Below are 26111 nucleotides of genomic sequence, written 5' to 3' on the forward strand. Positions count from 1 at the left end.
GCTAAGCGCAGTTATAACTTATAGTAAATATTTGCCCATACGAGTCCAGTAAGAACACATAGTAAGTGTGATAAGTGTACGGACACCTAGAAGAGTAGAATCAAGTGCAAGACACAGAAAATATTATCATTAAGAGCAACAGTGGAATCTGACAAAGTGTGGCGCAGTTCAGTGCAAGCTGATGCAAGCACTACAGCAACTGGGTAAGAGTCACACTGTCCAGTATAGGAGAGAGTCACACTGTCCAGTATAGGAGAGAGTCACACTGTCCAGTATAGGAGAGAGTCACACTGTCCAGTATAGGAGAGAGTCACACTGTCCAGTATAGGAGAGAGTCACACTGTCCAGTATAGGTGAGAGTCACACTGTCCAGTATAGGAGAGAGTCACACAGTCCAGTATAGGAGAGAGTCACACAGTCCAGTATAGGAGAGAGTCACACAGTCCAGTATAGGAGAGAGTCACACTGTCCAGTATAGGAGAGAGTCACACTGTCCAGTATAGGTGAGAGTCACACTGTCCAGTATAGGTGAGAGTCACACTGTCCAGTATAGGAGAGAGTCACACTGTCCAGTATAGGAGAGAGTCACACAGTCCAGTATAGGTGAGAGTCACACTGTCCAGTATAGGTGAGAGTCACACTGTCCAGTATAGGTGAGAGTCACACTGTCCAGTATAGGAGAGAGTCACACTGTCCAGTATAGGAGAGAGTCACACAGTCCAGTATAGGAGAGAGTCACACAGTCCAGTATAGGAGAGAGTCACACTGTCCAGTATAGGAGAGAGTCACACAGTCCAGTATAGGAGAGAGTCACACAGTCCAGTATAGGAGAGAGTCACACAGTCCAGTATAGGAGAGAGTCACACAGTCCCGTATAGGTGAGAGTCACACTGTCCAGTATAGGAGAGAGTCACACAGTCCAGTATAGGAGAGAGTCACACTGTCCAGTATAGGAGAGAGTCACACAGTCCAGTATAGGAGAGAGTCACACAGTCCAGTATAGGAGAGAGTCACACAGTCCAGTATAGGAGAGAGTCACACAGTCCAGTATAGGAGAGAGTCACACAGTCCAGTATAGGAGAGAGTCACACTGTCCAGTATAGGAGAGAGTCACACTGTCCAGTATAGGAGAGAGTCACACAGTCCAGTATAGGAGAGAGTCACACAGTCCAGTATAGGAGAGAGTCACACAGTCCAGTATAGGAGAGAGTCACACTGTCCAGTATAGGAGAGAGTCACACTGTCCAGTATAGGAGAGAGTCACACTGTCCAGTATAGGAGAGAGTCACACTGTCCAGTATAGGAGAGAGTCACACAGTCCAGTATAGGAGAGAGTCACACAGTCCAGTATAGGAGAGAGTCACACAGTCCAGTATAGGAGAGAGTCACACAGTCCAGTATAGGAGAGAGTCACACTGTCCAGTATAGGAGAGAGTTGTGAGGTTTACAGAGTCTCTTCAGTGAAGTTGTTTACTATAATCATCTCTTATTTGTGTTTAAATGAAGGGGGCCAACTAGCTAGCAAACTATCTTGTTATTTTACCTGTTAAAAAAAAAAAAAATATATATATATATATATATATATATATATATATATATATATATATATATATTTTTTTTTTTTTTCAAGACAAAACCTGTGACACACAATATTTTCTGTAATTTGTGTATTTATATTTGCATGGAAGTGCAATGGGATTTTACAGACTGCTAAACTTGAACTGCGTTGTGAAACCAGCCTATCTGAAATGTTTTTTTGTGAAACCAGCCTCACAGTTCCCTGCGCAGTTTTTGTGAAACCAGACTCCGAGCTCTCTGCTACCTACAGGGGGAGGATCGCACGCTGGGCACGCTGGGCACGCTGGGCACGCTACGCACGGGCTGCCGGCGGTATAAAAGCGGCTGTGTTGACGTCAGCACTCTCTTCCCTGCCTTTACCAGTCGCTAAGGGCAGCGTTCGGGTTTCTCTGTGAAGATTATCGTCATCCATCCGCCGAAATGGTGAGTTGAAAATCGCTTGGTGTGTTTCAGTTTGAACACCCGGACCCCCTTCCCCCGCTGTCGAGGGATATGGAGGGCGGGACGGGCTCAGGAGCTGTGCCGGAGAAGGGTTTGAAGAGGCGACGCGGGTCCCGGCGGTGGGAGATGTGTAAAATGGCAGCTGGTGTTTTATTGTGTGGCGCGGCGGGCCCGCTCTCTCATTAGGGCTCTGCGGGGTTGTTTGTTTGGTTGTTTGGTTGTTTGTTTGTTTGTTTGTTTTGAGGAAGCGGCTGGTGTTGTGGAAATGGTTTTGTTTTCACTGGTGTTTTTAGCGCTGCGTGTGTCGTGAAGCTTGCCGGTTTGGTTTAAAATGGAGTCCGGGTCTGTGTGCTGCGTGAGGGAGCCGCGTTATTAACACGAGCAATTAAAGAAATTAAATCATATTAATTAACTCTTCCGTCGTGGAAGAGTTAAACACGCCAACGCCCTGTCCGTGCGGCGTGCTCTCTGCAGCGCGTATTAATTACCCACGCGTGAACATGACGCCGAGATGCTGCTGTTTCATAGGGGCAGAAATAGCTCATTTTGAAATCAATTTGAGGACTTGTATTTAAATAAAATAAATGTAAACGTGCCTCTTTTTTCCCCGCTCTGTTAACATTGCGGTGACGGAGCGGCCTCGGCTGCGACCCGTCCACGTGGGCCGGGTGTCGCGACCAGCGTCGGTCTGGCCTGAAAATAATCGTCAAAAAGAGAGATAGCAGCAGCGGGGACCCGCAGGGACCCGCAGGCAGACCTGGATCAGTGGAAGCGAGGCAGCCCCGGCTTCTTGATGGGAGGCTGCGGTGAGGAGGGGGCTCTGAAAGCCGGCTCTGCTCCGGCCCCGATCAGGCACTGGAGACGCGTTGCGCAGACCATGCCGGCAATGGGCTGGAAACTGCACTGTGAAACACAACCGGGCTCGGCTCTGAAACGCTGCGCTTGGCGTTGAGTTGACCGTGATTAAAAAGCGAATGCAAGCGCCCCTGTCGTGCGTGGGTAAGACGGTGGGTGGTCGTGCAGCGGTTCGCAGCGCCCTCGGGGGCGGGTTGCGGTACTGCAGCCGCGCTTTGTTTCCATACAGCAGTGCGGATCCCTACAAAATGTCTCCTGCCCAGACTCTGGAGTCGAGTGCGCACAAGCGGGGTCGTGTGTTATGCGGTGATTGCGTATAGCTTGGCAGACCGTACAGGATGTGGGTTTTTTGTTTCTGCTGCTGCAAAGATGCGGTTGCATTGCAGTATTACAGCAAAGAAGCATTTTTTTTTTTTTTTTTTTTTTTACTGGTTTCAATTTTTTCCCGTAGACAGCCAAGTCTATATGATTAACATGTGTTTGATTTAAGTGAATTGAGTTTAGCAGGCTGCTCCCTAGTGCTGGTTTGTGGCTCTAGCCCCACGTCTCCTGACTGACCCCCCCCCCCCCCCCCCCCCCCCCCCCCCCCCCCCCCCCTGCCCACTGCCCATTCCTCTGCCAGGTGAACTTCACAGTAGACCAGATCCGTGAGATCATGGACAAGAAGTCCAACATCCGTAACATGTCTGTGATTGCCCACGTGGACCATGGCAAGTCCACGCTGACCGACTCACTCGTCTCCAAGGCTGGCATCATCGCCGGGTCTCGCGCCGGAGAGACCCGCTTCACCGACACCAGGAAGGACGAGCAGGAGCGCTGCATCACCATCAAATCCACGTGAGTGAACCTCTGAACGCACACACACTCCTGCACACGCCCCTCCCTCTGGTCACGCACATCCCGGCTCTGCTGTCAGTTTATAAGCTGCGTGGACCCCAGTTTACATGGAACTGCTCCAGCAGTGGAGTGCTGCACAGGCTGATGCTCCTCAGAAATCATTGTGTGGAAAAGCCAGCAATCAGTACACCAATCCAGTCGGCTGTCTCGCTGCCCCTCTCTCCTCTGCGTCTCACTGCTTCTGTCTCTCCTGTGTGTCTCAGTGCTATCTCCTTGTTCTACGAGCTGTCTGAGAAGGACTTGGCCTTCATCAAGCAGTGCAAGGATGGCTCTGGCTTCCTCATCAACCTGATCGACTCCCCCGGGCACGTGGACTTCTCCTCTGAGGTGACGGCTGCCCTGCGTGTCACTGACGGGGCCCTGGTCGTGGTGGACTGCGTGTCCGGTAAGCAGTTTCCTTGCCCGGAATGTCAACAAAAGGGTGGTCTCTTTTTTTTATTTTCTGGTAACTTCTAACAGACTATTGTAATGTTAATGAGTAAACTTGTATGCATTTCTGTTGTGAAGCTACATGTGAAAGTCAATGTATTGATCAGGTTTTCCTAGTTGGTGGGAGGAGAGGGGTTTAAATAGCCCTGCATTTGGTTGTGATTAATTGTAGATACAATCCCTGCATGGGACAGTGTGCACAGGACCTGTACTGTTGGACATCAGAAACTCAGTCCAAGATACTGATGAAGGTGTCCAGCTGAAATATTGGTCTGCCTGATTAAGTTGAATTGTCTTCTGCGTTTTTTATTTGACTTTCTAGAAGTTCTGGGCATGTCACTGTGGGTGACCAATAACCAACTGAAAACTATGTACCCCTGCACTGGTTGCTGTTTCACTCAATGCCAGTTGGCATTTGTACGCTTCATTTTCCCCCCTGGCGTAATGCACATGACTCTGAGCAGCTGCTGAGTTTGTATCGCTCCACTGACTCCTGCTCTCCCTGCCCAGGTGTGTGCGTACAGACTGAGACAGTGCTGCGACAGGCCATCGCCGAGCGCATCAAGCCAGTTCTGATGATGAACAAGATGGACCGGGCCCTGCTGGAGCTGCAGCTGGAACCCGAATCCCTGTACCAGACCTTCCAGCGCATTGTGGAGAACGTCAATGTCATCATCTCCACCTACGGAGAGGATGAGGGCGGGCCCATGGGCAACATCATGGTGAGTCTGGGTGCGGCGATTTTATATCCTGAAGCTTTTTCCACGATTTACCTTGTATTGCAGTAGAAGTGTGTGGCATTGTGTCGAGACGAGGCTGAAGATAAGAGTGGTTCTTGAATAAAGTGTTTGGTGTGCTTAATGTCATGGAAACAAACCAATCCCAAGTGACGGTCGTTTTTAGGGAGCGAGTTGAGACTGGACTCACCCTGACCCTCCCCTTTCCTCTCCAGATCGACCCGGTCGTTGGTACCGTGGGTTTTGGCTCCGGGCTTCACGGCTGGGCCTTCACCCTCAAGCAGTTTGCTGAGATGTACGTGTCCAAGTTTGCTGCCAAGGGAGATGCCCAGCTCAACGCGACCGACCGGGCCAAGAAAGTGGAAGACATGATGAAGAAGCTGTGGGGAGAGAGGTGAGGAGGAGGGATCTTCAGGGGCTGCCAATGGGGTGGCGGGGAGAATCTACAGGTGATTTAAAACCGAACGCCCTGCTTTCACAGACCTTGGTTAGCACCAGTCCTGGACTATCTAATGTTTTAGGAATGATAGCTTATGATTGCTGCTAATCAGGGGCTTGTGAAACAAGCCATATGTAACTATATTTTCCACAGGACAGCCTGTAACTTGGTAGAAGTTTCAGGAACTTGTTGAAGCAGTGTGATTGCAGTGTCAAACGCCAGTGCCAGTCTGATGGAAGCTTGTATGAATAACTAGTATTTCCTTGGGGATATATAATACATTGGGCTGTCTTTTCTATAGAAGTGTACAGTGTTTGTGTGAGGGTTGCATTTACACCATAAAGCACAGCAATGCCTGCATACAGGAGCAGTGTTCTCTACACAAGTTACAGATTGTATAAAAATAGCAGTTCAGTCGGATCACTTTACCAGGCAGCATGGAGACAATCTTGAAAGATGATCAGCCCCTGCAGAAAACAGCAAGCTTGCAGTACAGGCCTTGCAAGCGACACGAGCTGTGGATTCAACCCTTTGTGTCTCCTCTGCCTGTGGAAAGGCTGGGATTGCCTGCTCTATGAATTGACCCCTCTCGCTCTCTGCCTTCTAGGTTCTTCGACCCGTCCAACGGCAAGTTCAGTAAGTCTGCCACCAACGCAGAAGGCAAGAAGCTGCCCAGGACCTTCTCCCAGCTGGTGCTGGACCCCATCTTCAAGGTGAGCCCTGCCGAGTAACACATGCAGAGACCTCTTCCATGGGGCTCCCTGTCCACAGCAGGGCTTGTGTCTGCATATGATGACTTCAAACATTCTTCACTTTGACCTGACTGTCTAGTGATGAGACTCTTCAGTCTGATGCCAGCACACTCGCGGGTGACCCAGTTAATGCCACGTCGAGGACGGGGGTCCTTGTCTTTTTGATCCTGAAATACAAGATTGTACCGCAAGTGAGCCTTTGAGCCTGCACTGTGCAGTGACTTGCTCCTCCAGCTCCAGTGTAAACTAGCGCTGCAGGATCGATTTCACTGGGGAATGTGGGTCTCCTTGTTACTTCAATAGCTTGAATTAAGTGGAACTGAGGTCGGCAGCCTTTTGCGGTGGTTTCTAAGTGGGTTGAGTTTACAATCAAACACACTGAAGAGTGGCCCCCTTCTGGACTCTTTTTTTTTTTTTCTTTTTTTTTAAACAGTGATCTGACCAACTCGGTGACTTGGCATGGAGATATAATAGTAGCTTGATATCCTTTGGGTTCAGCTCTGACTGTGTGTCTTGTAGTTTTAACCCATTCCTCTGCCTGTCAGGTGTTTGATGCCATCATGAACTTCAAGAAGGACGAGACCGCCAAGCTGATTGAGAAGCTGGACATCAAGCTGGACAGTGACGACAAGGAGAAGGAAGGCAAGCCCCTGCTGAAGGCAGTGATGAGGCGCTGGCTGCCTGCTGGCGAGGCGCTGCTTCAGATGATCACCATTCACCTGCCCTCCCCTGTGACGGCTCAGAAGTACCGCTGCGAGCTGCTGTACGAGGGACCCGGCGACGATGAGGCTGCCATGGGTATGAGGCTGCTCCCGAACATGTGATTCTTTCAGCCAGGGTAGATGGAAGCTGCTCCCCAACACTGCAGTGTGATTCCTTTAGCCAGGGTGGATGGTGCTTGCTTCCCAATACACTGCAGAGTGATTTCCTTTAGCCAGAGTAAAGGAAACACACTTCAAGGTATCGTTTTAAAGACCCCCATTGCATAGCAGTTGGAGCCATTCCTCGTTTTTGCATGAGGTTGTACAGAGCGCTAGCAAGCTGCTACACAACAGGAGTCTCCCGACTGCTCCCTGACTCCTCTCCCTCTCCAGGTATCAAGAACTGCGACTCCAAGGGCCCCCTGATGATGTACATCTCCAAGATGGTGCCCACCTCCGACAAGGGCCGCTTCTACGCTTTCGGCAGAGTGTTCTCTGGCACAGTGTCCACCGGTCTGAAGGTCAGGATCATGGGACCCAACTACGTGCCTGGCAAGAAGGATGACCTGTACATCAAACCCATCCAGAGGTGAGTGTTGGGAGGGTGGTCCAAAACATATGCTTCATAGCCTTGCATAACTTGGCCCTTTTCTTTCCTGTCCAGTGGAGCAGCCCCCTAACCTCTCCCTCTTCTCCTCAGGACCATTCTGATGATGGGGCGCTATGTGGAGCCCATCGAGGACGTACCCTGCGGGAACATCGTGGGTCTGGTGGGCGTGGACCAGTACTTGGTAAAGACCGGTACCATCACCACCTTCGAGCACGCCCACAACCTGCGTGTCATGAAGTTCAGTGTGAGCCCTGTGGTGCGTGTGGCCGTGGAGGCAAAGAACCCGGCCGACCTGCCCAAGCTGGTGGAGGGGCTGAAGAGGCTGGCCAAGTCAGACCCCATGGTGCAGTGCATCATTGAGGAGTCTGGGGAGCACATCATCGCCGGAGCCGGGGAGCTGCACTTGGAGATCTGCCTGAAGGACCTGGAGGAGGACCACGCCTGCATCCCGATCAAGGTGAGCGCAGAGGAGCTGGAAGACTTGGAACTGACCCCAACCCTGAGCACTTCAGTCTGTGTGTAAATGGGAACCCTGCACTCTGCTGCTGTGTACACAATGCAGGGGCACACGGTTCTTGATAAACTTTCTGCACTTGCTGGAATGCACAGCATTGGCACTTCTGTCATTGAGAGAGACGTTTATTGTTTTGAATTCATTGTTTCTTCTAAGCACTTTACGCACACTGCCACCTGCCTCAGTGTAGGGATGTTTGTTATGCAGCCAGTGTGTGTGTACGTATGCACAACTAATCCTACAGAGGGAACATATGGCTTTGTAACCCAGTTTACATGACCAGAGCAACACAGGAGTCTGCATTCAGGTTGATTGGGTAGGGGTTAGTTTCACTTTGCAGGTTTCCTGTAGTGACACTTGTAGAGTTTCTTATGAAACTACACAGTGAGTTGCATTAGCTTGCCAGATACTTCCTTGACTAATTTGTAACTTAAGGTAACATGTGCTTGTCACTTAATTTCATATTAAAATCTTTGTTTGGGTGAATGTGTGTAACATCTCTGACTCTCTCCTCTCTGCCTGCAGAAATCTGACCCAGTTGTCTCATACAGAGAGACTGTGAGCGAGGCTTCTGACCAGATGTGCCTGTCCAAATCCCCCAACAAGCACAACCGCCTGTACATGAAGGCCCGCCCCTTCCAGGACGGGCTGGCCGAGGACATCGAGAAGGGGGAAGTGACTGCTCGGCAGGAGCTGAAGGCCCGCGCCCGCTACCTCACCGAGAAGTACGAGTGGGACGTGACGGAGGCCCGCAAGATCTGGTGCTTCGGCCCAGACGGAACCGGCCCCAACCTGCTAGTGGACGTGACCAAGGGGGTGCAGTACCTGAACGAGATCAAGGACAGCGTGGTGGCTGGATTCCAGTGGGCATCCAAGGAGGTGAGCTGGGGGCTGAGGAGGGGGGCTGGAGACTGCTGCAGGCAGTGAATGTGTCCTGTGAGTACAGTGACCTGGCTTAGCTGAATTACTGTGGGGTGCAGTGCCAAGCGGATTGCTTTTCTGACTGTCGTGTCTCTCCCGTCAGGGCGCTCTGTGTGAAGAGAACATGCGTGCCGTGCGCTTCGATATCCACGACGTGACCTTGCACACGGACGCCATTCACCGTGGGGGCGGACAGATCATCCCCACAGCCAGGAGAGTCCTGTACGCCTGCCAGCTCACCGCCCAGCCCAGGCTCATGGAGCCGGTCTACATGGTGGAGATCCAGGTGAGAGATGCACAGGGACTGAGCTGGAGAACGTGTTTTTTCCTAAACTAAACTCTTAAAGTTCTCTTACTGTATCCCCGTCAGTCACTACCACATTGTCTCCTCCCTATTTTATAATCCTGTATTTGACAAGACACCTGCTCTAATCCATATACAGTGTTAAATTGGGGATATCCTGAGTGCTCTTGACTGGTTCTGCAGGGTGCTTCTCTTGGTGTAGGAGTCCTGGGTGAATATTAAAGCCTGGTTTTCTTTGTCTCTCTCTGCTCAGTGCCCAGAGCAGGTGGTGGGAGGGATCTACGGAGTGCTGAACAGGAAGCGTGGCCATGTGTTTGAAGAGTCCCAGGTGGCTGGTACCCCCATGTTCATCGTCAAGGCTTTCCTGCCCGTCAACGAGTCCTTCGGTGAGTGCCAGCCGGGCATGCGCTGCGGAGCAATGGGGGGGGCGGGCAGGGCAGGGCTGCTGTCAATTTGTGTTTCTTTCCAGGGAATTGATTTTTTAAAAGGTTTGACCTCAACCCTGGTGCTTCTTGTTCTAAATGTTGACTTGATACAAAAATGTTCTGATTTGACTGAATTTGCAGGTAGTAAAACTAGTAATTGTGGTGGCTTTTATTGTATTAAGATACAGAAAGAATGTTCTAACAGATTGTTCTGAGGTGCTATTAAACGGATACATCGCGCTCTCTGCCAGAGTTGAACAGCTGCTCTGTTCGGTGGTTTTCACAAGAACACATTTCGCATCGCACCATGTTAATGCTGATATTTACAAAAGCTGACTTTCTCCAGCAGTGTGTGTTATAATTTCCTCTAACTAAAAGTTTTCTAAATGTAATGCATCAAATTACATGTACAGCTTTGTGTTTTGTTTTCATTCTCAAATGAATGGTGGTACTCGTGTGGAACGTCTTGCATATCCTCTCCTCTCTCCTCCCAGGTTTCACCGCTGACCTGCGCTCCAACACCGGCGGCCAGGCCTTCCCTCAGTGTGTGTTTGACCACTGGCAGATCCTGCCTGGAGACCCCGGGGACAGCTCCACCAAGCCTTTCCTGGTCGTGGCAGAGACCCGCAAGCGCAAGGGGCTGAAGGAGGGCATCCCGGCCCTGGACAACTACCTGGACAAACTGTAAACTGACCACGCTGCTGCCATGAGAGAGACAGAGACCAACTACCCCTGAAGGACTATTTGCAGATCTGAAAAATATTAATAATTAATCTTAAAGAGGAACAACTTGCCAAAACACGCAAAGAGAAAATAACAATAAATAAAAAAATGAGAAACTGTACCTGTCATTTTGACTTTATTTTGGGTTGAGGTACAGGGAGGGAGAGGTGCATTGCTGCAGTGTAATGGCAACAAATCTGTGTATGTCACAACTCCCTCGCGGTTTGGGTTCAGTTTGTTTCTTGACGAGAGGTTTGTTTTGCTCCATTCTAGTGGTTCTCACCTCCTTCACACTAACAACTGCTCTAGTGACCCCACTTTGCCTTCTCCTCTAGCAGCAGCAGCAGCAGTACTGTGTCCAGGGAGAAGGGAAGGAGGCTTTGGGGATTGCTGCTGCTTGTAAAACAAGCTGTGTTGTATCTTTAAGCCACCTGCAGAGGGCAGTATATTGCAAGGATACATGGGATCAGACATCATTCACTGGGGGAAATAATGACCAATAAACTTAACATGATGACTATACGTCTGTGTGTGTGTCTCAGTTCTTAATGTGGGCGTAGAGGATGTGGTATGTTTTCCCTGGACAGCAGTTGGTCCAGATCTATAAGATGAAGATCCAAGACTTGCTCAGCCTGGTGTGTGAGCCCTGCGCAGGTACAGCTTGCTCAGCATTTGAATTTGCTCTAATCTGGAATGGCTGTGTGTTGTCCTTAAATTCTTCCACATTGGCACTTTCCTGCACAAGCTTATCAATGTGAAATGGCAGGAAAACTAATGCTAGGTATTAAACAATTACCCTAGCAGGGCATGCTGCTCTATTGCTTCAATATTGGGCACAGTCGTGGCTGCGTTTTGTGAATGAGTGTGTTGCACAGATTTAACCATTTCATGCACAGCAGCCTCCTGGGAAGACCAAACTTCCTAGGCTTCATAGGGGGATGCAAATGCATGATTGCCTCACAAGCAGATTTTTTTTTTTAAGCTGTTTTCAAGATTTAATGCATGAAAAGGGAAAGAAGTGGGGTGTCAGATTTTTGGAAGCGATTAAGAGCCATCTCTAATAATAAAAAGCAGAGGCACCATGTATAGTTTCTATTTTTAATGTGTATGTACAGATCTTAAACTCACAAAGCAGATGCAAACTACAGACACGTTAACTTCAACACATTGATCATATTAATGATTTTTACATTCGTTCATGATAGTCTTCAGTACTTTTGGTGGCTCTGTGGTTTATATATTTTTTTTATTTTACAATTTGGTTTACATTACCAGTACAGTATCAATTCCCCCCCCCCCCACACAAAGTGCTGATGGATTTTGGTCCACATTGAAATTGCTGATACATTCTTATTGATTTAAAAAAAATGACATGCTGCTATAAACTCTCTAATCTCTGGGGTTCCACCACCTCGTCCCTCTAGGGGTGCACCTGTACCAGTTCAGTTCAATCACTTAGGAGATGTTACCAACACAGACCCGGACTCCCCTCGCAAGACAGAAGCGTTTGAGCTGTTCCAGGTTCACTGTGCTGGTATTTCACTGGAAGCTGACCACCGCACTAGTTTCGTATTCAGCACAGCAGCCACATTTCACAAAGCACAGTATAACTCTTCTTTCGAAACTGACAGGGATATGCCAGAGCAGCAATGGGAAGCTTTGCAGGGACGCACACCGGCTGGACAAGCAAAGCTCCAGAGAGAACACTGCTTAGGAAGCCGCAGGCTTTTTGTTTAGTTTTGTTATATAAATGTTAGTGATGTGGAACAGCAAGACTGCCCAGGACCATTTCCTTACACGACAGCAACGGCCAGATGCAAAGGGGGGGGGGGGGCAGGGGAACTCGCCGAAATCCCCAGGGTCAATAAGATGATGCATGCAGAGATGCAGGCGTGTGTTTATGGAATGCTGCTGGAAACCATGAGGGTGCAACACTCATCTCTCCCCTCATGTGAAAACTGTCTCTCTTCCAAGTCCCTCTCAGTGTACGTGTAGAAGATGAACTCTGGTATCTTGCCCACTCTCTCTCCCCCCAGCCACTCTCTCCTCTCAGTCTCTCCCCTCAGCCCCTGTCAGTCTCTCTGTGTCTACGTGTAGAAGATGAACTCTGGTATCTGCCCATCCTCCACAGAGGTTCCGTTGTTGTTCCCAGCCGCGTAGCAGAATGTGAAGCAGGTCTTGGTCCCGGTGGTGGAGGCCTCGTGGATCACCTTCCGCAGCCCCTTCGTACCATAGTGAGAGTCCGGGCCCTGTGACAGAACCACAGACACATCAGAACCAGAGCCCGGGCCCTGGGTCAGAACCACACAGAGCTGTCGGTGTAGTTTACTCCCTTGCCTGCTTTAGCTCCCTTGCTCCCTGTGTAGTTACCCCCTGTCTCTCTAACTCCCCCTGGTGCTGGTACCTTGAGCGTGGCGCAGGCGGTGTAGTTGACGTTGGGCAGGATCTCGACCGGCTCCTTGAACATCACGCGGAAGGTGCTGGCCGTGCCGTCGCAGCTGAAGCCCGTGTCGTTCTGACCCAGAGCTGTGTTACTGTCCGTGTGGATGATCTGGAACAGCGAGGGGAATCACAACAGGGGTCAGTGCAGACCGACGCCCCCACCCCCGCCCCCACCCCCCCCCCCCCGCCCATCACAGACACGCTTCACTCCCATTACCTGGATGTTGACCTGGTAGTCCGTGGGCCCGTGGATCGATCCATACAGGCCGAACCCAACCACGAATATCCTGCGATTCACAGAGAACCTGCCGGGATAGAAAGGGGTAACATGAGCGAGTGTGTGGTGCAGTGCAGTGTGTATCACAGTGTATGGTGCTGTGTGTATCAGTGTGCATCACAGTGTGTGGTACAGTGTATATCAGAGTGTATGGTGCAGTGCAGTGTGTGTATCAGCGTGTATCACAGCGTACGGCTCAGCGGCTCTCAGCGAGTTACCGGATGCGGCCGCTCGTCCCCCTGCACCCCCAGCGGCTCTCAGCAAGTTAGCGGATGCGGCCGCTCGTCCCCCTGCACCCCCAGCGGCTCTCCAAGTTAGCGGAGCGAGTTAGCGGATGCGGCCGCTCGTCCCCCTGCACCCCCAGCGGCTCTCAGCGAGTTACCGGATGCGGCCGCTCGTCCCCCTGCACCCCCAGCGGCTCTCAGCGAGTTACCGGATGCGGCCGCTCGTCCCCCTGCACCCCCAGCGGCTCTCAGCGAGTTACCGGATGCGGCCGCTCGTCCCGCTGCACCCCCAGCGGCTCTCAGCGAGTTACCGGATGCGGTCGCTCGTCCCGCTGCACCCCCAGCGGCTCTCAGCGAGTTACCGGATGCGGTCGCTCGTCCCGCTGCACCCCCAGCGGCTCTCAGCGAGTTACCGGATGCGGTCGCTCGTCCCGCTGCACCCCCAGCGGCTCTCAGCGAGTTACCGGATGCGGTCGCTCGTCCCGCTGCACCCCCAGCGGCTCTCAGCGAGTTACCGGATGCGGTCGCTCGTCCCGCTGTACCCCCAGCGGCTCTCCACCTGCTGGAAGCGGTTGATGCTGCACTCCTTCCCCCTCAGGCAGCACCGCGGCCGGTCGATGAACTCCACGCGTGGCTTCGGATTCACCGTGAAGTGCAGGAAGAGACTGACCACCTCCCTGTCCGTCAGAATACCAGACTGAGCCGGGCCTGGGGGGCGGGAGGGAGGAACCGTGTCACACAGGCACTGCACAGCGTGTAGTCCAGACTGCTTCACAATACTGCGCTGCTGCTGCTGCTGCTGAATTAGCCACAGCGCAGGGGTATCAAGCCCAGGTGTCTTATCTGACTCGTAGTAAAACCAGGAATGGACTGAACTGCTATGCAAAGGAAGACTTATTGTCATTCCTGTTAGCTGTAGTATTGGAAACTAAACTTAAGAGTGGACTTAAACACAAACCCCACACTCAATACATCCCCACAATCAACACTCACGCCCCGCACCTGCAGCGAACTCCTCGATGGTCATGAGTGGGAAGCGGATGAGGGGCAGCGCCTTGCCCAGGACACGCCGCTTGTTCTCTGGGCTCGGCTGCAGCTGCTGCCTCTGGGACTCAGAGTCCGACCAGCGGCTCACCGCCGTGAAGAGACGCACCTCCCGAATACCCAGCGTGTCCCGCTCCAGCACCGCCATCAGCGTGTCTGAGAGAGAGGCAGGAAAGAGCTTACTGTGAGAAGCAGTGTGCGAGCGAGGAGGACAGCAGTGAGGCTCCGGGTGCGAGCGGAGGAGCACAGCAGTGCGGCTCCGGGTGCGAGCGGAGGAGCACAGCAGTGCGGCTCAGGGTACGAGTGAAGGGACTGGCTGAGCTCTCACCCAGGTCGATGTCTGTAAAGCCCTCTGCGTTGATGGCGTCGGACGTGTTCTTGTCGATGTTCTCCAGACAGAGACTGGCCAGCTGGGGCTCGTCAAACAACCGGGCCTGGAGCAAGAGAGAGACACAATACACAGCACAACTGAGACACACAACACAACTGAGACACACAACACACAACACGCCCTTCACTCCCCCCACCCCCCTCACCTGTGTGAGCAGCATGAAGGCGTTGTCGGCTCTCAGGTTCTTCTTCAAGAACTCCACGCAGTGGGCCTCCAGCGCCGGCACTGCGTACTTCTTAGCAGTGTACAGCGTGGTCATCACCGTCTCCGGCCCGATCTGCACCTCGTCCGAGTACAGGAACCTGCGAGTGGGGAGAGAACACACCTAGAACCAGGGAGCCCAGGCATGAACCTGAGAGTGGGAGAGAGAACACACACACACCTAGAACCAGGGAGCCCAGCCAGGAACCTGCGAGCAGGGGGGAGAACACACACACCTAGAACCAGGGAGCCCAGCCAGGAAACTGCTTTTAATACGAGTTTGTGGTGCAGGATCAAGCAAGCTCAGGGTTCGGTTAGTTTAGAGTGCATTAAGTATTAGGGGTTAGGGGTGCGGTGTGTTGGGGTGCAGGGGGGGTCTCACTTGAGCAGGGCGAGGAAGGCTGCTGGCTCCACGTCTGGCAGCTCGATCTCAGTGGATGTTGTCGCCATTCCCCCATTGAACATGGCATCGAACACAGCACTGCCCACTGCCAGCACAAACCTGGAACAGGGCAGAGACACGGGCACAGGGTTACACAAACGCAGGGTAGAGGGGTACGCAAATACAGGGGTACCCAGCCAGGGCTTAAAAACTTAGACCTGAAAATGCCATCGCATTGCGGCATGCAATACAATAGAGCGACAGGAAAGAGAAGACTGCGCTGATTTAAACACAGACAGGCACACTGTATTGGCAGCGCTGCCAAGATTGTATTCAGAGAGAGACAGAGAGAAAGAAAGAGCGTGCGCAGTGGCAGTCGGATTCCAGAAATGTTTCAGCAACCCCCCCCCCAAAATAATAATAATTCCTGTTACCTCTATGCCCAGATTCAGTAAACCCAGTTTACACTGATTGCATTCAATATTATTTACACATTGGTATTTATCAGCTAAGCTTAAAATAAAAGACAGAGTCCGAGTTTTAATGAAATTTGAAATACTGCCAGGCACTCTGCAGGGTACAACGCCACAGCTAGCAAACGAACACAGTAATCAGACCCCTACACAGCGGAGCCAACGAACACATTAACCAGCACCCCTAGTCCTGACTCGATCGGCTCCACTGCCCACCCGTCTCTTACAGTGTCTGCTGTGTGGCCCGTTATTATTATCACGAAAAGCGCAGCTGGCCTCTCTCCAGCCCTGCGTGCCGGTGCCTGCCCCGCTCCCCCCAGGGTCCGAGCTCACCTGTGCGCAGGTATCCTCTGCACTCCCATCCCCTTTCCTACCAGAAAGTGCACGTCACTGAGCACCTCGTTACCGAAGAGGAACGCGAACCTCTCCTTCACCGTGCTTTTGGTGGCCTGCCAATTGTAGACGGGCTCTCGGTAAACGAGCACTGAGGCCGCCTCCACCCCGGCGGCCCCCGCCGGCTGGGGGGGACTAGAGGCCACTGTCACCGGGTTAGCCGCAACTGCGTCTCCGCTGCTGCTGCCTCCGACCGGGCCCGGCTGCGGGTTGAAGTTAGTGGCGCGCCCGGACCCCCCCGCCACCGCCGCCGGCGCGGCTCCCCCGGTGCTGGTGGCCGAAGCCTGGGCGCTGTTGCTGGGGAGGACGTTGCCGAGGGGTCCCGGGATGGAGATGCTGAGACACGGCGCGCCGCCGCTCCCTCCCGAAGCCATTTTGTTTTTAGGAGACGCGAGCAGCACCGCATGAGAGAGGCTGAACACGGGGGGGGAGGCGGGGGGGTGCTTATTATAGCGCCGGGGCGGACAGCTGCAGAAATGCATTCATTTATTGTGTTTATTTTATTGTGGGTCTTCATCCACCGTGTTGTGCGTGTGTGACGCTGATCTCGCAATCGTGACGTCATGTTTTGAGGCTGCGTGTATCAGCTGGTCAAATCACGCGCCCCTGGTGCAAATACAAAATAAATGAACTCTGAATGAATAAATGAAATCTGTTTATAGTGTTCTTATTATTATTGTTTTAATTTCTGTAAACTGTTTACATCGCCTGTCCTGGGTTGGACTGTGTATGGACTGTGTGTTTTTACAGATAATAACAATGGTACATTTGGCCTTACAGGAATGCGGAATTCAGACCTCTTTAAATGCATGTTTATATTAAATTGAATAATATGTCAGCACTTAATAAAAATACTATTAAAAAAAACTAAATTTCAATGCTGTGTCCATGCATTGTATTAAATTTCAATGCTGTGTCCATGCATTGTATTAAATTTCAATGCTGTGTCCATGCATTGTATTAAATTTCAATGCTGTGTCCATGCATTGTATTAAATTTCAATGCTGTGTCCATGCATTGTATTAAATTTCAATGCTGTGTCCATGCATTGTATTAAATTGCAATGCTGTGTCCATGCATTGTATTAAATTGCAATGCTGTGTCCATGCATTGTATTAAATTTCAATGCTGTGTCCATGCATTGTATTAAATTTCAATGCTGTGTCCATGCATTGTATTAAATTGCAATGCTGTGTCCATGCATTGTATTAAATTGCAATGCTGTGTCCATGCATTGTATTAAATTTCAATGCTGTGTCTATGCATCGTATTACATGCCTCGATTACCTTTAATTTCTGCTGCACTGTACTCGCTAAATACATTAGGGCCGGTAAGTAGGTACTCACCTGGGTCATATATAACATTTTAAACATTGGGACGGGGTGGTGCTATAGCGCGATGCACAAAAACAATTCCCTAGAGCCGATTGGTTAAAACTCTCCCCCTTGGAAAAAAAAAAAAAAAAAAAAAAGTTGAACCTAAAAGCCAACTGTTTGATAGGTCAGAAGAGCGTATTTCTTTTTCCACATCCAACCAATTAAATCACAGGAAACGTTGTGTTTTTACGTACTGTTCTTTTAATTGGGAGGGAACGGACCATTCAGAACGTGGCATTCCCTAGAGGAGCCAATCAGCGTCCAGAGACCCTGCACCCCTGTTTCGCTGAAGGGTGGTTGAGAGGCTTGCTGGAAGAGGGGTTTCTGCGAGAGGTAATTAAGAGAGATGTCTCGTTTAAAAGCGTTTAATTAAACATGCTTCATGTTTCAACCACGATTGATTTGTGCGCATCGAGTGTGGCGTTGATTGACCTGGCGTGTATGCACGATTCAAACCCCGGAAAATGCGAATCATTTTACCTTTGAAAAGGCGGGCAGGTTCCTAGTTGATGTTACAGTGTAATAAACTAGAGACTCTAATTAAAACAAAACGCTTCAGTGCATTAGAACATACAACTTTTTTATTATTTGAAAAAAACAAAAACATAAGTTTTTGCTGAAAACATACACACCACAAAACAAACAAACATCCAAATATCTTCCTAAACGCGAACGGTTCTAGCCGAACCTTTGTTTTTGTGATTGGATGTGTATTGATGAGTGCTGCACCCGTGTCTGCTGCGTGTCACGATGTGACGTCGTTTTTTCTGCAGAGGGACTCCGCCGCCGTGCAGTGATGTCACAGAACACTAAGAATCAGAATGTGGGCCCCGCGTGAGTATGACGAGATGTTTTTGGCTTTGTTTTGGACCTTGTCTGGTGTTTGGTTCTGCACAAGGGGCTTCTTTATTAGAAGGTCTGTGGTCTCTCTGCACCCCGGTGCAAAGCCAGAGCTTCATTGTGTGGCTGGGTTTGAGGCAGTGCAGTGCAGTGCAGTGCAGTGCAGTGAGAATGCACCAGACACCTCATGCTGTGTTGCAGGGCCCAGCCTGCGCGGAGCCAGGCTCTGAACGGGGGAGTGAAGCTGGAGCAGAGAGAGGGGCCTCCTCGAGGACCACAGCCTGCAGAGCGATCCGCAGGGAGTGCAGACGAGGTCAGTACAGCTCTCTGTGACACCGTCTGTCTGTGTCTCTCTCACCCGCTCCCTCACTTGCACACTCTGTCGCTCTCACTCTCGCTGCCCCGCTCTTACTCATTTCTGTAGTGTATAAAAGCTGTTGTTTTGGGGACGTATCTCCGAGAGGCGCAGCCTTATCACACGTCTCCCTCTCAGCCAGTGAAGAAGCGCGGCTGGCCGAAGGGGAAGAAGAGGAAGAAGGTTTTGCCGAACGGGCCGAAGGCTCCGGTGACGGGGTACGTGCGCTTCCTGAACGAGAGGCGGGAGCAGATCCGCAGCCAGCACCCCGAGCTGCCCTTCCCAGAGATCACCAAGAGACTGGGGGCCGAGTGGAGCCGGCTGGACGTGTCCGACAAGCAGGTGAGGGGAGGAGAGGAGGCAGAGTGTCTGTGTGTCTGCGTCTCTGTGTTAACCCTGCGTGTGTCTGTGTCTCTGTGTTAACCCCGCATGTGTCTGTGTCTCTGTGTTAACCCTGCGTGTGTCTGTGTTAACCCCGCGTGTGTCTGTGTTAACCCCGCGTGTGTCTGTGTCTCTGTGTTAACCCCGCGTGTGTCTGTGTCTCTGTGTTTACCCCGCGTGCGTGTGTCTGTGTTAACCCTGCATGTGTCTGTGTTAACCCTGCGTGTGTCTGTGTCTCTGTGTTAACCCCGCGTGTGTCTGTGTTAACCCTGCGTGTGTCTGTGTTAATCCCGCGTGTGTCTGTGTTAACCCCGCGTGTGTCTGTGTCTCTGTGTTAACCCTGCGTGTGTCTGTGTTAATCCCGCGTGTGTCTGTGTCTCTGTGTTAACCCTGCGTGTGTCTGTGTTAATCCCGCGTGTGTCTGTGTTAACCCCGCGTGTGTCTGTGTCTCTGTGTTAACCCCGCGTGTGTCTGTGTTAATCCCGCGTGTGTCTGTGTCTCTGTGTTAACCCTGCGTGTGCCTGCGTCTCTGAGCAGCGCTTCCTGGATGAGGCTGAGAAGGAGAAGCAGCAGTACATGAGGGAGCTGAAGGAGTACCAGCAGAGCGAGGCCTTCCGTCTGAGCAGCGACCAGATCCAGGACAAGAAGATCAAGAAAGGTCAGCCTGATGCCCTACCCCCTCCACTACCCCTGCACCCTGCACCCTGCTCCCTGCCCCCTCCACTACCCCTGCACCCTGCACCCTGCTCCCTGCCCCCTCCACTACCCCTGCACCCTGCACCCTGCTCCCTGCCCCCTCCACTACCCCTGCACCCTGCTCCCTGCCCCTGCTCCACTACCCCTGCACCCTGCCTGCACCCTGCTCCCTGCCCCCTCCACTACCCTCAGCGCAGTTTATTTATTTTGCTTTTGCATTTCCAGAGGAGCCGCCCTCTGTGATCATCAACGCTGCTGGAACCGGGCTGGGGATCAAGGTGAGCAGGAGGGAGGGAGGGAGGCGTGGGGGTGGCAAGAGAGAGGGAGGGAGGGAGGCCGGGGGGTAACGATTGCTAAAGATGTGATTGAACAGGTCAGTGAATTCCTCCTCTCTTCTCTTCCAGAGTGGTGACCTGTCGGACCGCTTCTCAAAGTTCGATGTTCCCATCTTCACTGAGGAGTTCCTGGACCAGAACAAAGGTGAGGCTGAACCCAGATCCAGACTGATGGCAGAACCCCTCCTCTCCAGCCCAGCAGGCTGTGACCCCGTCTCTCTCTCTGTTTGATCCTCTCTGTAGCTCGCGAGTCAGAGCCCAGCAGGCTGTGACCCCATCTCTCTCTCTCTGTTTGATCCTCTCTGTAGCTCGCGACTCGGAGCCCAGCAGGCTGTGACCCCGTCTCTCTCTCTGTTTGATCCTCTCTGTAGCTCGCGACTCGGAGCCCAGCAGGCTGTGACCCCGTCTCTCTCTCTGTTTGATCCTCTCTGTAGCTCGTGACTCGGAGCCCAGCAGGCTGTGACCCCGTCTCTCTCTCTGTTTGATCCTCTCTGTAGCTCGCGAGTCAGAGCCCAGCAGGCTGTGACCCCGTCTCTCTCTCTGTTTGATCCTCTCTGTAGCTCGCGAGTCAGAGCCCAGCAGGCTGTGACCCCATCTCTCTCTCTCTGTTTGATCCTCTCTGTAGCTCGCGACTCGGAGCCCAGCAGGCTGTGACCCCGTCTCTCTCTCTGTTTGATCCTCTCTGTAGCTCGCGAGTCGGAGCTCCGCAGGCTGCGCAAGGCGAACGTGGAGTTCGAGGAGCAGAACTCTGTGCTGCAGAAGCACATCGAGGACATGCACAGCGCCAAAGAGAGGCTGGAGGCGGAGCTGGCACAGGACGAGCGGGAGACACAGGTCCTGCAGAAACACCTGGGGGCCATTCGACAGGCCCTGAGCAGCAGCCTCTCAGGGGACTGCCAGGTACTCTCTCTCTATCTCTCTCTCTCTCTCTCTCTGTCTGTGTGTGTGTGTGTGTGTGTCTCTTTCAGATTGTGTCAAAGCATCTGTGTGTTTCAGTATAATAAAACCACACAAGAGTCTTTGCAAAGTCTTTAGGAGCACTGTACGTGTCTGTGTGTCATCATGATGATGATGATGATGATGATGATGATGACCTCATGCTGCCTCCGCCCCCCCAGGTTCTGGCGAGACTCCCACCCCCGGCACGCTGGACTCCTACATGACCCGCCTCATCAGTGTCATCGAGAGCAGCCCACTGGAGTACAAGAGACTCGTCACCAAGATAAAGGATATCATCAGCCACCTGGACAGGTAACCCTGCATGCACGCTCCCCTCGCCTCGCTCTCCTCTCGGCAGGTAACCCTGCATGCACGCTCCCCTCGCCTCGCTCTCCTCTCGGCAGGTAACCCTGCATGCACGCTCCCCTCGCCTCGCTCTCCTCTCACCCTGAGAAAGTGCTTGCTCTTCCCTGTTGCTCTTCCGGCTCACGTTGCTGTGCTGGTTTGCAGGAGCTGGTTAGGAAGCAGTGAGGCAGGCGAGGGTGTTGTTTACAGGGCTGTGTGGGGATTTATTGAGAAGTCCAAAGTGCTGTGCTGTGGGGCTGCCAGCAGAGGGCCCTCAACTTAAAGCAGGCGGAGGCTGCAGTAGCACAGCACTGGCACAAGGGGGCCTTGAAAGTTGAGGAGCTGAGTGCGGGCTGGAGTAAAACTTCAGTTTTGCTTATTAAACACAAGGTGGCGCCCTTTCCCCACTTTGCACAGGGCAGCAGCTGCAGGCAGGAGTTCTTCAGGAGCTGTTGGGAATGATCATTAAACACAAGATTTAAGCTGAGTGAGGGATTGATGTATTTACTGCACAGTATCTCACGGTGAACATGTTTCTGGCAACAAATGTATTTGCAGTTGTAAACTGTATATAAGCTGAAAGGAGTAATTAGACGAAATGTTGCGGTGTGTATATTTTGTAAATTTTTGTAATAAAAGCGAAATTAGTGGAAAATGACTTTCCAGCAAACATTGTGATTTACGCTTAACATTCTTTCTCTCTCTCTCTCTCCTCTCTCTCCTCTCTACAGTGAGAACCTGTGAGCTGCAGACACTACCCCCCTCACTGAGCAGACACACTCGAGACTCATCGCCCCCAATCAGACTGCCCCTTCCCCCAGACTGCTGCAGCGCACGCCACGGAGCTCAGAGTGCTGTAGCTGTCCTCCCTCACAGTCCCTCTACTCACAGCTGCAGGACACTGTTCTCAGAGTGCTGTAGCTGTCCTCCCTCACAGTCCCTGGTCACTGTTGCAGGACACTGTTCTCAGAGTGCTGTAGCTGTCCTCCCTCACAGTCCCTCTACTCACAGCTGCAGGACACTGTTCTCAGAGTGCTGTAGCTGTCCTCCCTCACAGTCCCTGGTCACTGTTGCAGGACAGTGTTCTCAGAGTGCTGTAGCTGTCCTCTCTCACAGTCTTTCCAGTCACTGCTGCAGGACAGTGTTCTCAGAGTGAATACAGGTGAAAGAGAAGCATTTTTAAGCTTTGGGTAACTGGTCTCTCTGGAGCTGGTTAGCTTACAAAATATCTATAATTTTCAATCATGTCATTTAGACTCAGCCACAGGTATTAGGAATGAAAACTGTTAGAAATGCAGGCGATATATAGATATAGATATTATTACTTTTCTGTTATTTCTTTATGCATTAATGAAAGCCTTAGCAAAAGAAAGAATGAGATGCTGAAATGTGTTTTAGATTTTCAGTGATCAGAATGTTGTGAAGTCGTGTGACTCGGTGTATTTGAACAACCACACACACACACACACACACACACACACACACATGTGTTGACGTTAGTTAAGCACATAACAGTCGGCAGTTTGTGTTGTGCAACTGCCAACACAACAATCGTAGCTATACAGCACATCAAACACACACACACACACACAGCAACACAACAATCAAGCACATACAGCACAGCAATCAAACACACACAACACACACAGCAACACAACAATCGAACACACACAGCACAGCAATCAAACACGCACAACACACACAGCAACACAACAATCGAACACACACAGCACAGCAATCAAACACACACAGCACAGCAATCAAACACACACAGCACAGCAATCAAACACACACAACACAGCAATCAAGCACCCACAACACACACAGCAACACAACAATCAAGCACACGCAGCACAGCAATCAAACAGGTAAAACAGTAGTTGATGTCATTGTTCTAATCAAGCCTCTGTATTTGCTGTTTGGGTGTTAATAATAAAGTTTTGTGTGTATAAGTGTCTGAGGCTCGGTGTGGGTTGTGTTCGGGGGGGTTGTCGGGACGGGACTCGCGAAGGAGCGCTGTTTGAATGCGGTCCTGACACTGTGGAGAAGCCGCTCTCCTCCCCGGAGCAGGGCGTGACTCACGCAGCGGAACTCGCAGGGTTGCCAGTCAGTGCGCTCCTGAGATACATATTAATGTGCTTTGCGGAAACCCTCAGCGGTGAGTCCGGAGCTGGGAGATTGATTAGCCGGGGTGAGTCACCGCTAAACCGTGCACTCAAAAAAAAAAAAAACCTAAAAAAACGAGGGTTCCCTGATGCTGTTAAAAAGACGAAAAAACAACGTGCATAGTTTAGCACGATGATGCAAGCGTTTATCAAGAGACCCCTGATAAGATACTAACAAACGCAGCGGGGTACAGAACGCGTGTTCATGCCGGCGTTCTGGCCGGAACCCTGGGGCTGCCGTTGGAACTAGCCGGACACGTGTTCCATCCTGTCGCAGCTTAAGTGAAGCAATGCAGCCTCTAATCGGGGCCGAATCCCTTCGTTAACTGATCAAAGCTGAATGGGAGTTTTCGCTCAACAGCTCTTAACGAGCACCCAGCTTTGAAGTATGGCTGTTTTAGCCAAAGGGGTTGGACCGGTCGGCGCAGGAAAAGATTCGTTGTGCCTTTAGGAAGCCCCTGCCCGCTCCCCTCTCCCCTCTCCCCTCTCCCCGCTTCCCTCCCTGCTCCCCTCTCCTCCCCTCTCCTCCCTCCCCTCCACTCTCTCCCCCCCGAGAGGGCGAGAAGGGGAGAGGAGGGGCGAGGGGGAGAGGTCCCCTCTCCTCCCCCTCTCTCCCCTCTCTCCTCTCCCCCCTCCTCCCCTCTCTCTCCCCTCTCCCCTCTCCCCCCTCCCCCCCTCCCCCCCCCTCTCCTCCCTCTCCCCTCTCCTTCCCCCCTCTCCCTCTCCTCCTCTCTCCCCTCTCCTCCCCTCCCCTCCCTCTCCCTCCCCCCCCTCTCTCTCCCCTCCCCCTCCTCTCCCCCTCTCTCCCTCTCTCCTCCCCCCTCTCCTCCTCTCTCCCCTCTCCTCCCCTCTCCTCCCCTCTCTCCTCCCCTCTCTCTCCTCTCCTCTCCCTCTCTCTCTCCGAGGCGCGAGTCACGGAGGGGCCCACAGAGTGGGCGAGGAAGGGGAAGGCGGGGAGAGGGGAAGGATGGAGAGGAGGGGAGAGGGGGGACAGGAGGGGCGAGGGGGGGGGGAGAGGGGAGAGGCGGGGAGAGGAGGGGCGAGGAGGGGAGAAGGGGGGCAGAAGAGGGGAGCCAGCGAGGGGGCTAGGGAGAAGGCGGGGGCGCGCTCTCTCCTCCCTCTCCTCCCTCTCCCCTCCCCTCCCCTCCCCTCTCCTCCCCTCTCCCCCCCTCTCCCCTCTCCTCCCCTCTCCCCTCTCCTCCCCTCTCCTCCCCTCTCCCCTCTCCTCCCCCTCTCCTCTCCTCCCCTCTCCCCCCCTCTCCCCCCCCCTCCCCCTCCTCCTCCTCTCCTCCCCTCTCCTCCTCCCCCTCCCCTCTCTCTCTCTCTCCCCTCCTCCACCTCTCCTCCTCTCTCCCCTCTCTCCTCTCCCCCTCTCCTCCCCCTCTCCTCCCTCCCTCCTCTCCTCTCCTCCCTCTCTCCTCTCCTCCCCCCCCTCTCCCCCTCTCCTCCCCCTCCCCCTCCTCCCCGACGCCGGGCTTGTACCATCGTCCTCTCACTCCCGCTCACTCTACCCAAGAGGGCGATCCATTAGAACACGTGTGATCCCCTCCCTCAGGGGCGAGGGGACCGGGGAGAGGAGGGAAGCTACCCTTCTCCCCTGAGAGGGGAATCTGAGGGGCGAGGGGGAGGAGGAGGGGAGGGGAGAGGGCGGTTCCAGAGGGGACGAGGATCCCCCCTCTCCTCCCCTCCCTCTCCTCCCCTCTCCTTCCCGCTCCCCTCTCCTCCCCTCTCCTCCCCTCTCCCCTCTCCTCCCCTCCCTCCCCGCTCCCTGCCCGGTCCCCGGTTCCAGGCAGTCAGGTGTCTTTTTTTCCAGGTCTGCTGCCTCTCATCAGCGCGGCGTGACGTCAGGAGCTGTCCTCAACGCCTGGTGCTGAAACAAAATGGCTGTGCGTTGTAGTGAGGCGAGCTGAGCGGAGCCGAGCCGAGCCGAGCCGAGCCGAGGGAGCGAGTGTACCGGCTGGCACCACGTCACTGAAAAACAATTACAAATTATAATACATTAAAAAACACACACACAGCATCTCCAAAGAGAAGAACCAGCGCGGAGAGAGCCAGCCATGTCCCTGCTCTGTGTCGGCGGTAAGCAGAAACACTACCGTGCGGTTTGTCGAGTGAGGGCGGCAGGCAGGCAGGCAGGCAGGCAGGCAGGGAGGCAGGGAGGCAGGGAGGCAGGCGGGATGTCTGTTGCGTGCTCTGGCTTCTTTGAATTGTGATTTGTATTTATTTGTGACACGGTCTTTTTGAAGCTGTTGGAAGAGGGGTTTGCTGCTGCACATTGTTGCTCGGCTGGCTCTTGCACAGAAGCAGCAGCATCGCGCTATTGCAAACACTCACTGTCACAGCGGTCTGGGCTCATAGGAGCGGGTGACGCCTGCATTGAGAGATGCTTTGAAATGTGCATTGAAATATATGAACGCTGCGAATCATCTCCGTAATCAATGTGACTCCAGTGATCTGCTGTGGGTGTGTTTAAACGCTGATGCTGCTACTATTATTATTATTATTATTATTATGATTATTATTAT

General features: G+C 52.5%; 5 protein-coding genes and 1 non-coding gene across 18 annotated transcripts in view; 4 read left to right on the plus strand and 2 right to left on the minus strand.

Annotated features, from left to right (window-relative positions):
• Positions 1-26111, minus strand: part of LOC121301280 (RNA polymerase II elongation factor ELL-like) — a 794007-nt gene that overhangs the window by 28547 nt on the left and 739349 nt on the right. The gene's annotated exons all lie outside the window — the stretch shown is intronic.
• On the plus strand, positions 1899-10848 carry LOC121301276 (elongation factor 2). The gene is made up of 13 exons (XM_041230486.1): positions 1899-2001; positions 3497-3711; positions 3975-4156; positions 4711-4922; positions 5153-5331; positions 5984-6089; positions 6674-6926; positions 7223-7418; positions 7530-7896; positions 8479-8832; positions 8978-9160; positions 9432-9564; positions 10098-10848. The coding sequence occupies exons 1-13, from the start codon at positions 1999-2001 to the stop codon at positions 10289-10291; spliced, it is 2577 nt and encodes an 858-aa protein (XP_041086420.1). The 5' UTR covers positions 1899-1998; the 3' UTR covers positions 10292-10848.
• Positions 6162-6230, plus strand: LOC121301683. The gene has a single exon (XR_005947640.1). It is a non-coding gene; the product is annotated as a small nucleolar RNA SNORD37 (small nucleolar RNA).
• LOC121301282 (BTB/POZ domain-containing protein 2-like) lies at positions 11411-16709 on the minus strand. 2 transcript variants are annotated; one of them, XM_041230521.1, is made up of 9 exons: positions 16094-16650; positions 15288-15407; positions 14850-15006; positions 14642-14747; positions 14272-14469; positions 13785-13977; positions 12986-13073; positions 12731-12877; positions 11411-12575 (listed from the first exon to the last, which is right to left on the minus strand). In XM_041230521.1, exons 1-9 carry the CDS (start codon positions 16633-16635, stop codon positions 12414-12416), a joined length of 1713 nt encoding a protein of 570 aa, XP_041086455.1. In that variant the 5' UTR covers positions 16636-16650; the 3' UTR covers positions 11411-12413. The 2 variants fall into 2 exon arrangements, with proteins under 2 accessions (XP_041086455.1, XP_041086456.1); XM_041230522.1 differs by lacking the exon at positions 11411-12575 and having other exon boundaries at positions 12767-12877; positions 13829-13977; positions 16094-16709.
• LOC121301458 (SWI/SNF-related matrix-associated actin-dependent regulator of chromatin subfamily E member 1-related-like) lies at positions 17789-21172 on the plus strand. The gene is made up of 9 exons (XM_041230880.1): positions 17789-17863; positions 18304-18364; positions 18572-18683; positions 18864-19067; positions 19644-19764; positions 20028-20080; positions 20207-20282; positions 20826-21037; positions 21134-21172. Exons 2-9 carry the CDS (start codon positions 18327-18329, stop codon positions 21170-21172), a joined length of 855 nt encoding a protein of 284 aa, XP_041086814.1. The 5' UTR covers positions 17789-17863; positions 18304-18326.
• Positions 25417-26111, plus strand: part of LOC121301272 (protein unc-13 homolog A-like) — a 39912-nt gene continuing 39217 nt past the window's right edge. For all 12 annotated transcript variants that reach the window (XM_041230473.1, XM_041230475.1, XM_041230469.1 and 9 more), the window contains exon 1: positions 25417-25665. In XM_041230473.1, coding sequence (XP_041086407.1) covers positions 25644-25665 — 22 coding nt within the window. In that variant the 5' untranslated portion in view covers positions 25417-25643. The remainder of the gene's footprint in view (positions 25666-26111) is intronic.

Source organism: Polyodon spathula, chromosome 27, assembly GCF_017654505.1.
Source record: "Polyodon spathula isolate WHYD16114869_AA chromosome 27, ASM1765450v1, whole genome shotgun sequence".
NCBI classification, from domain to species: Eukaryota; Metazoa; Chordata; class Actinopteri; order Acipenseriformes; family Polyodontidae; genus Polyodon; species Polyodon spathula.

What these genes read in the sequence shown, in the direction of transcription:
- LOC121301276 (XM_041230486.1), top strand. An exon ending in CGTGGTGGACTGCGTGTCCG is followed by an intron (nt 4,157 to 4,710) that starts GTAAGCAGTTTC and finishes CTCCCTGCCCAG; the next exon opens with GTGTGTGCGTACAGACTGAG. An exon ending in TCCAGTGGGCATCCAAGGAG is followed by an intron (nt 8,833 to 8,977) that starts GTGAGCTGGGGG and finishes CTCTCCCGTCAG; the next exon opens with GGCGCTCTGTGTGAAGAGAA.
- LOC121301458 (XM_041230880.1), top strand. Translation starts at nt 18,327, where the DNA reads ATGTCACAGAACACTAAGAATCAGAATGTGGGCCCCGC. An exon ending in AATCAGAATGTGGGCCCCGC is followed by an intron (nt 18,365 to 18,571) that starts GTGAGTATGACG and finishes GCTGTGTTGCAG; the next exon opens with GGCCCAGCCTGCGCGGAGCC. An exon ending in GAACCGGGCTGGGGATCAAG is followed by an intron (nt 20,081 to 20,206) that starts GTGAGCAGGAGG and finishes CTTCTCTTCCAG; the next exon opens with AGTGGTGACCTGTCGGACCG.
- LOC121301282 (XM_041230521.1), bottom strand. Translation starts at nt 16,635, where the DNA reads ATGCATTTCTGCAGCTGTCCGCCCCGGCGCTATAATAAGCACCCCCCC. An exon ending in CCTTCATGCTGCTCACACAG is followed by an intron (nt 14,748 to 14,849) that starts GTGAGGGGGGTG and finishes CTCTTGCTCCAG; the next exon opens with GCCCGGTTGTTTGACGAGCC. An exon ending in CATCGAGGAGTTCGCTGCAG is followed by an intron (nt 13,978 to 14,271) that starts GTGCGGGGCGTG and finishes CCCGCCCCCCAG; the next exon opens with GCCCGGCTCAGTCTGGTATT.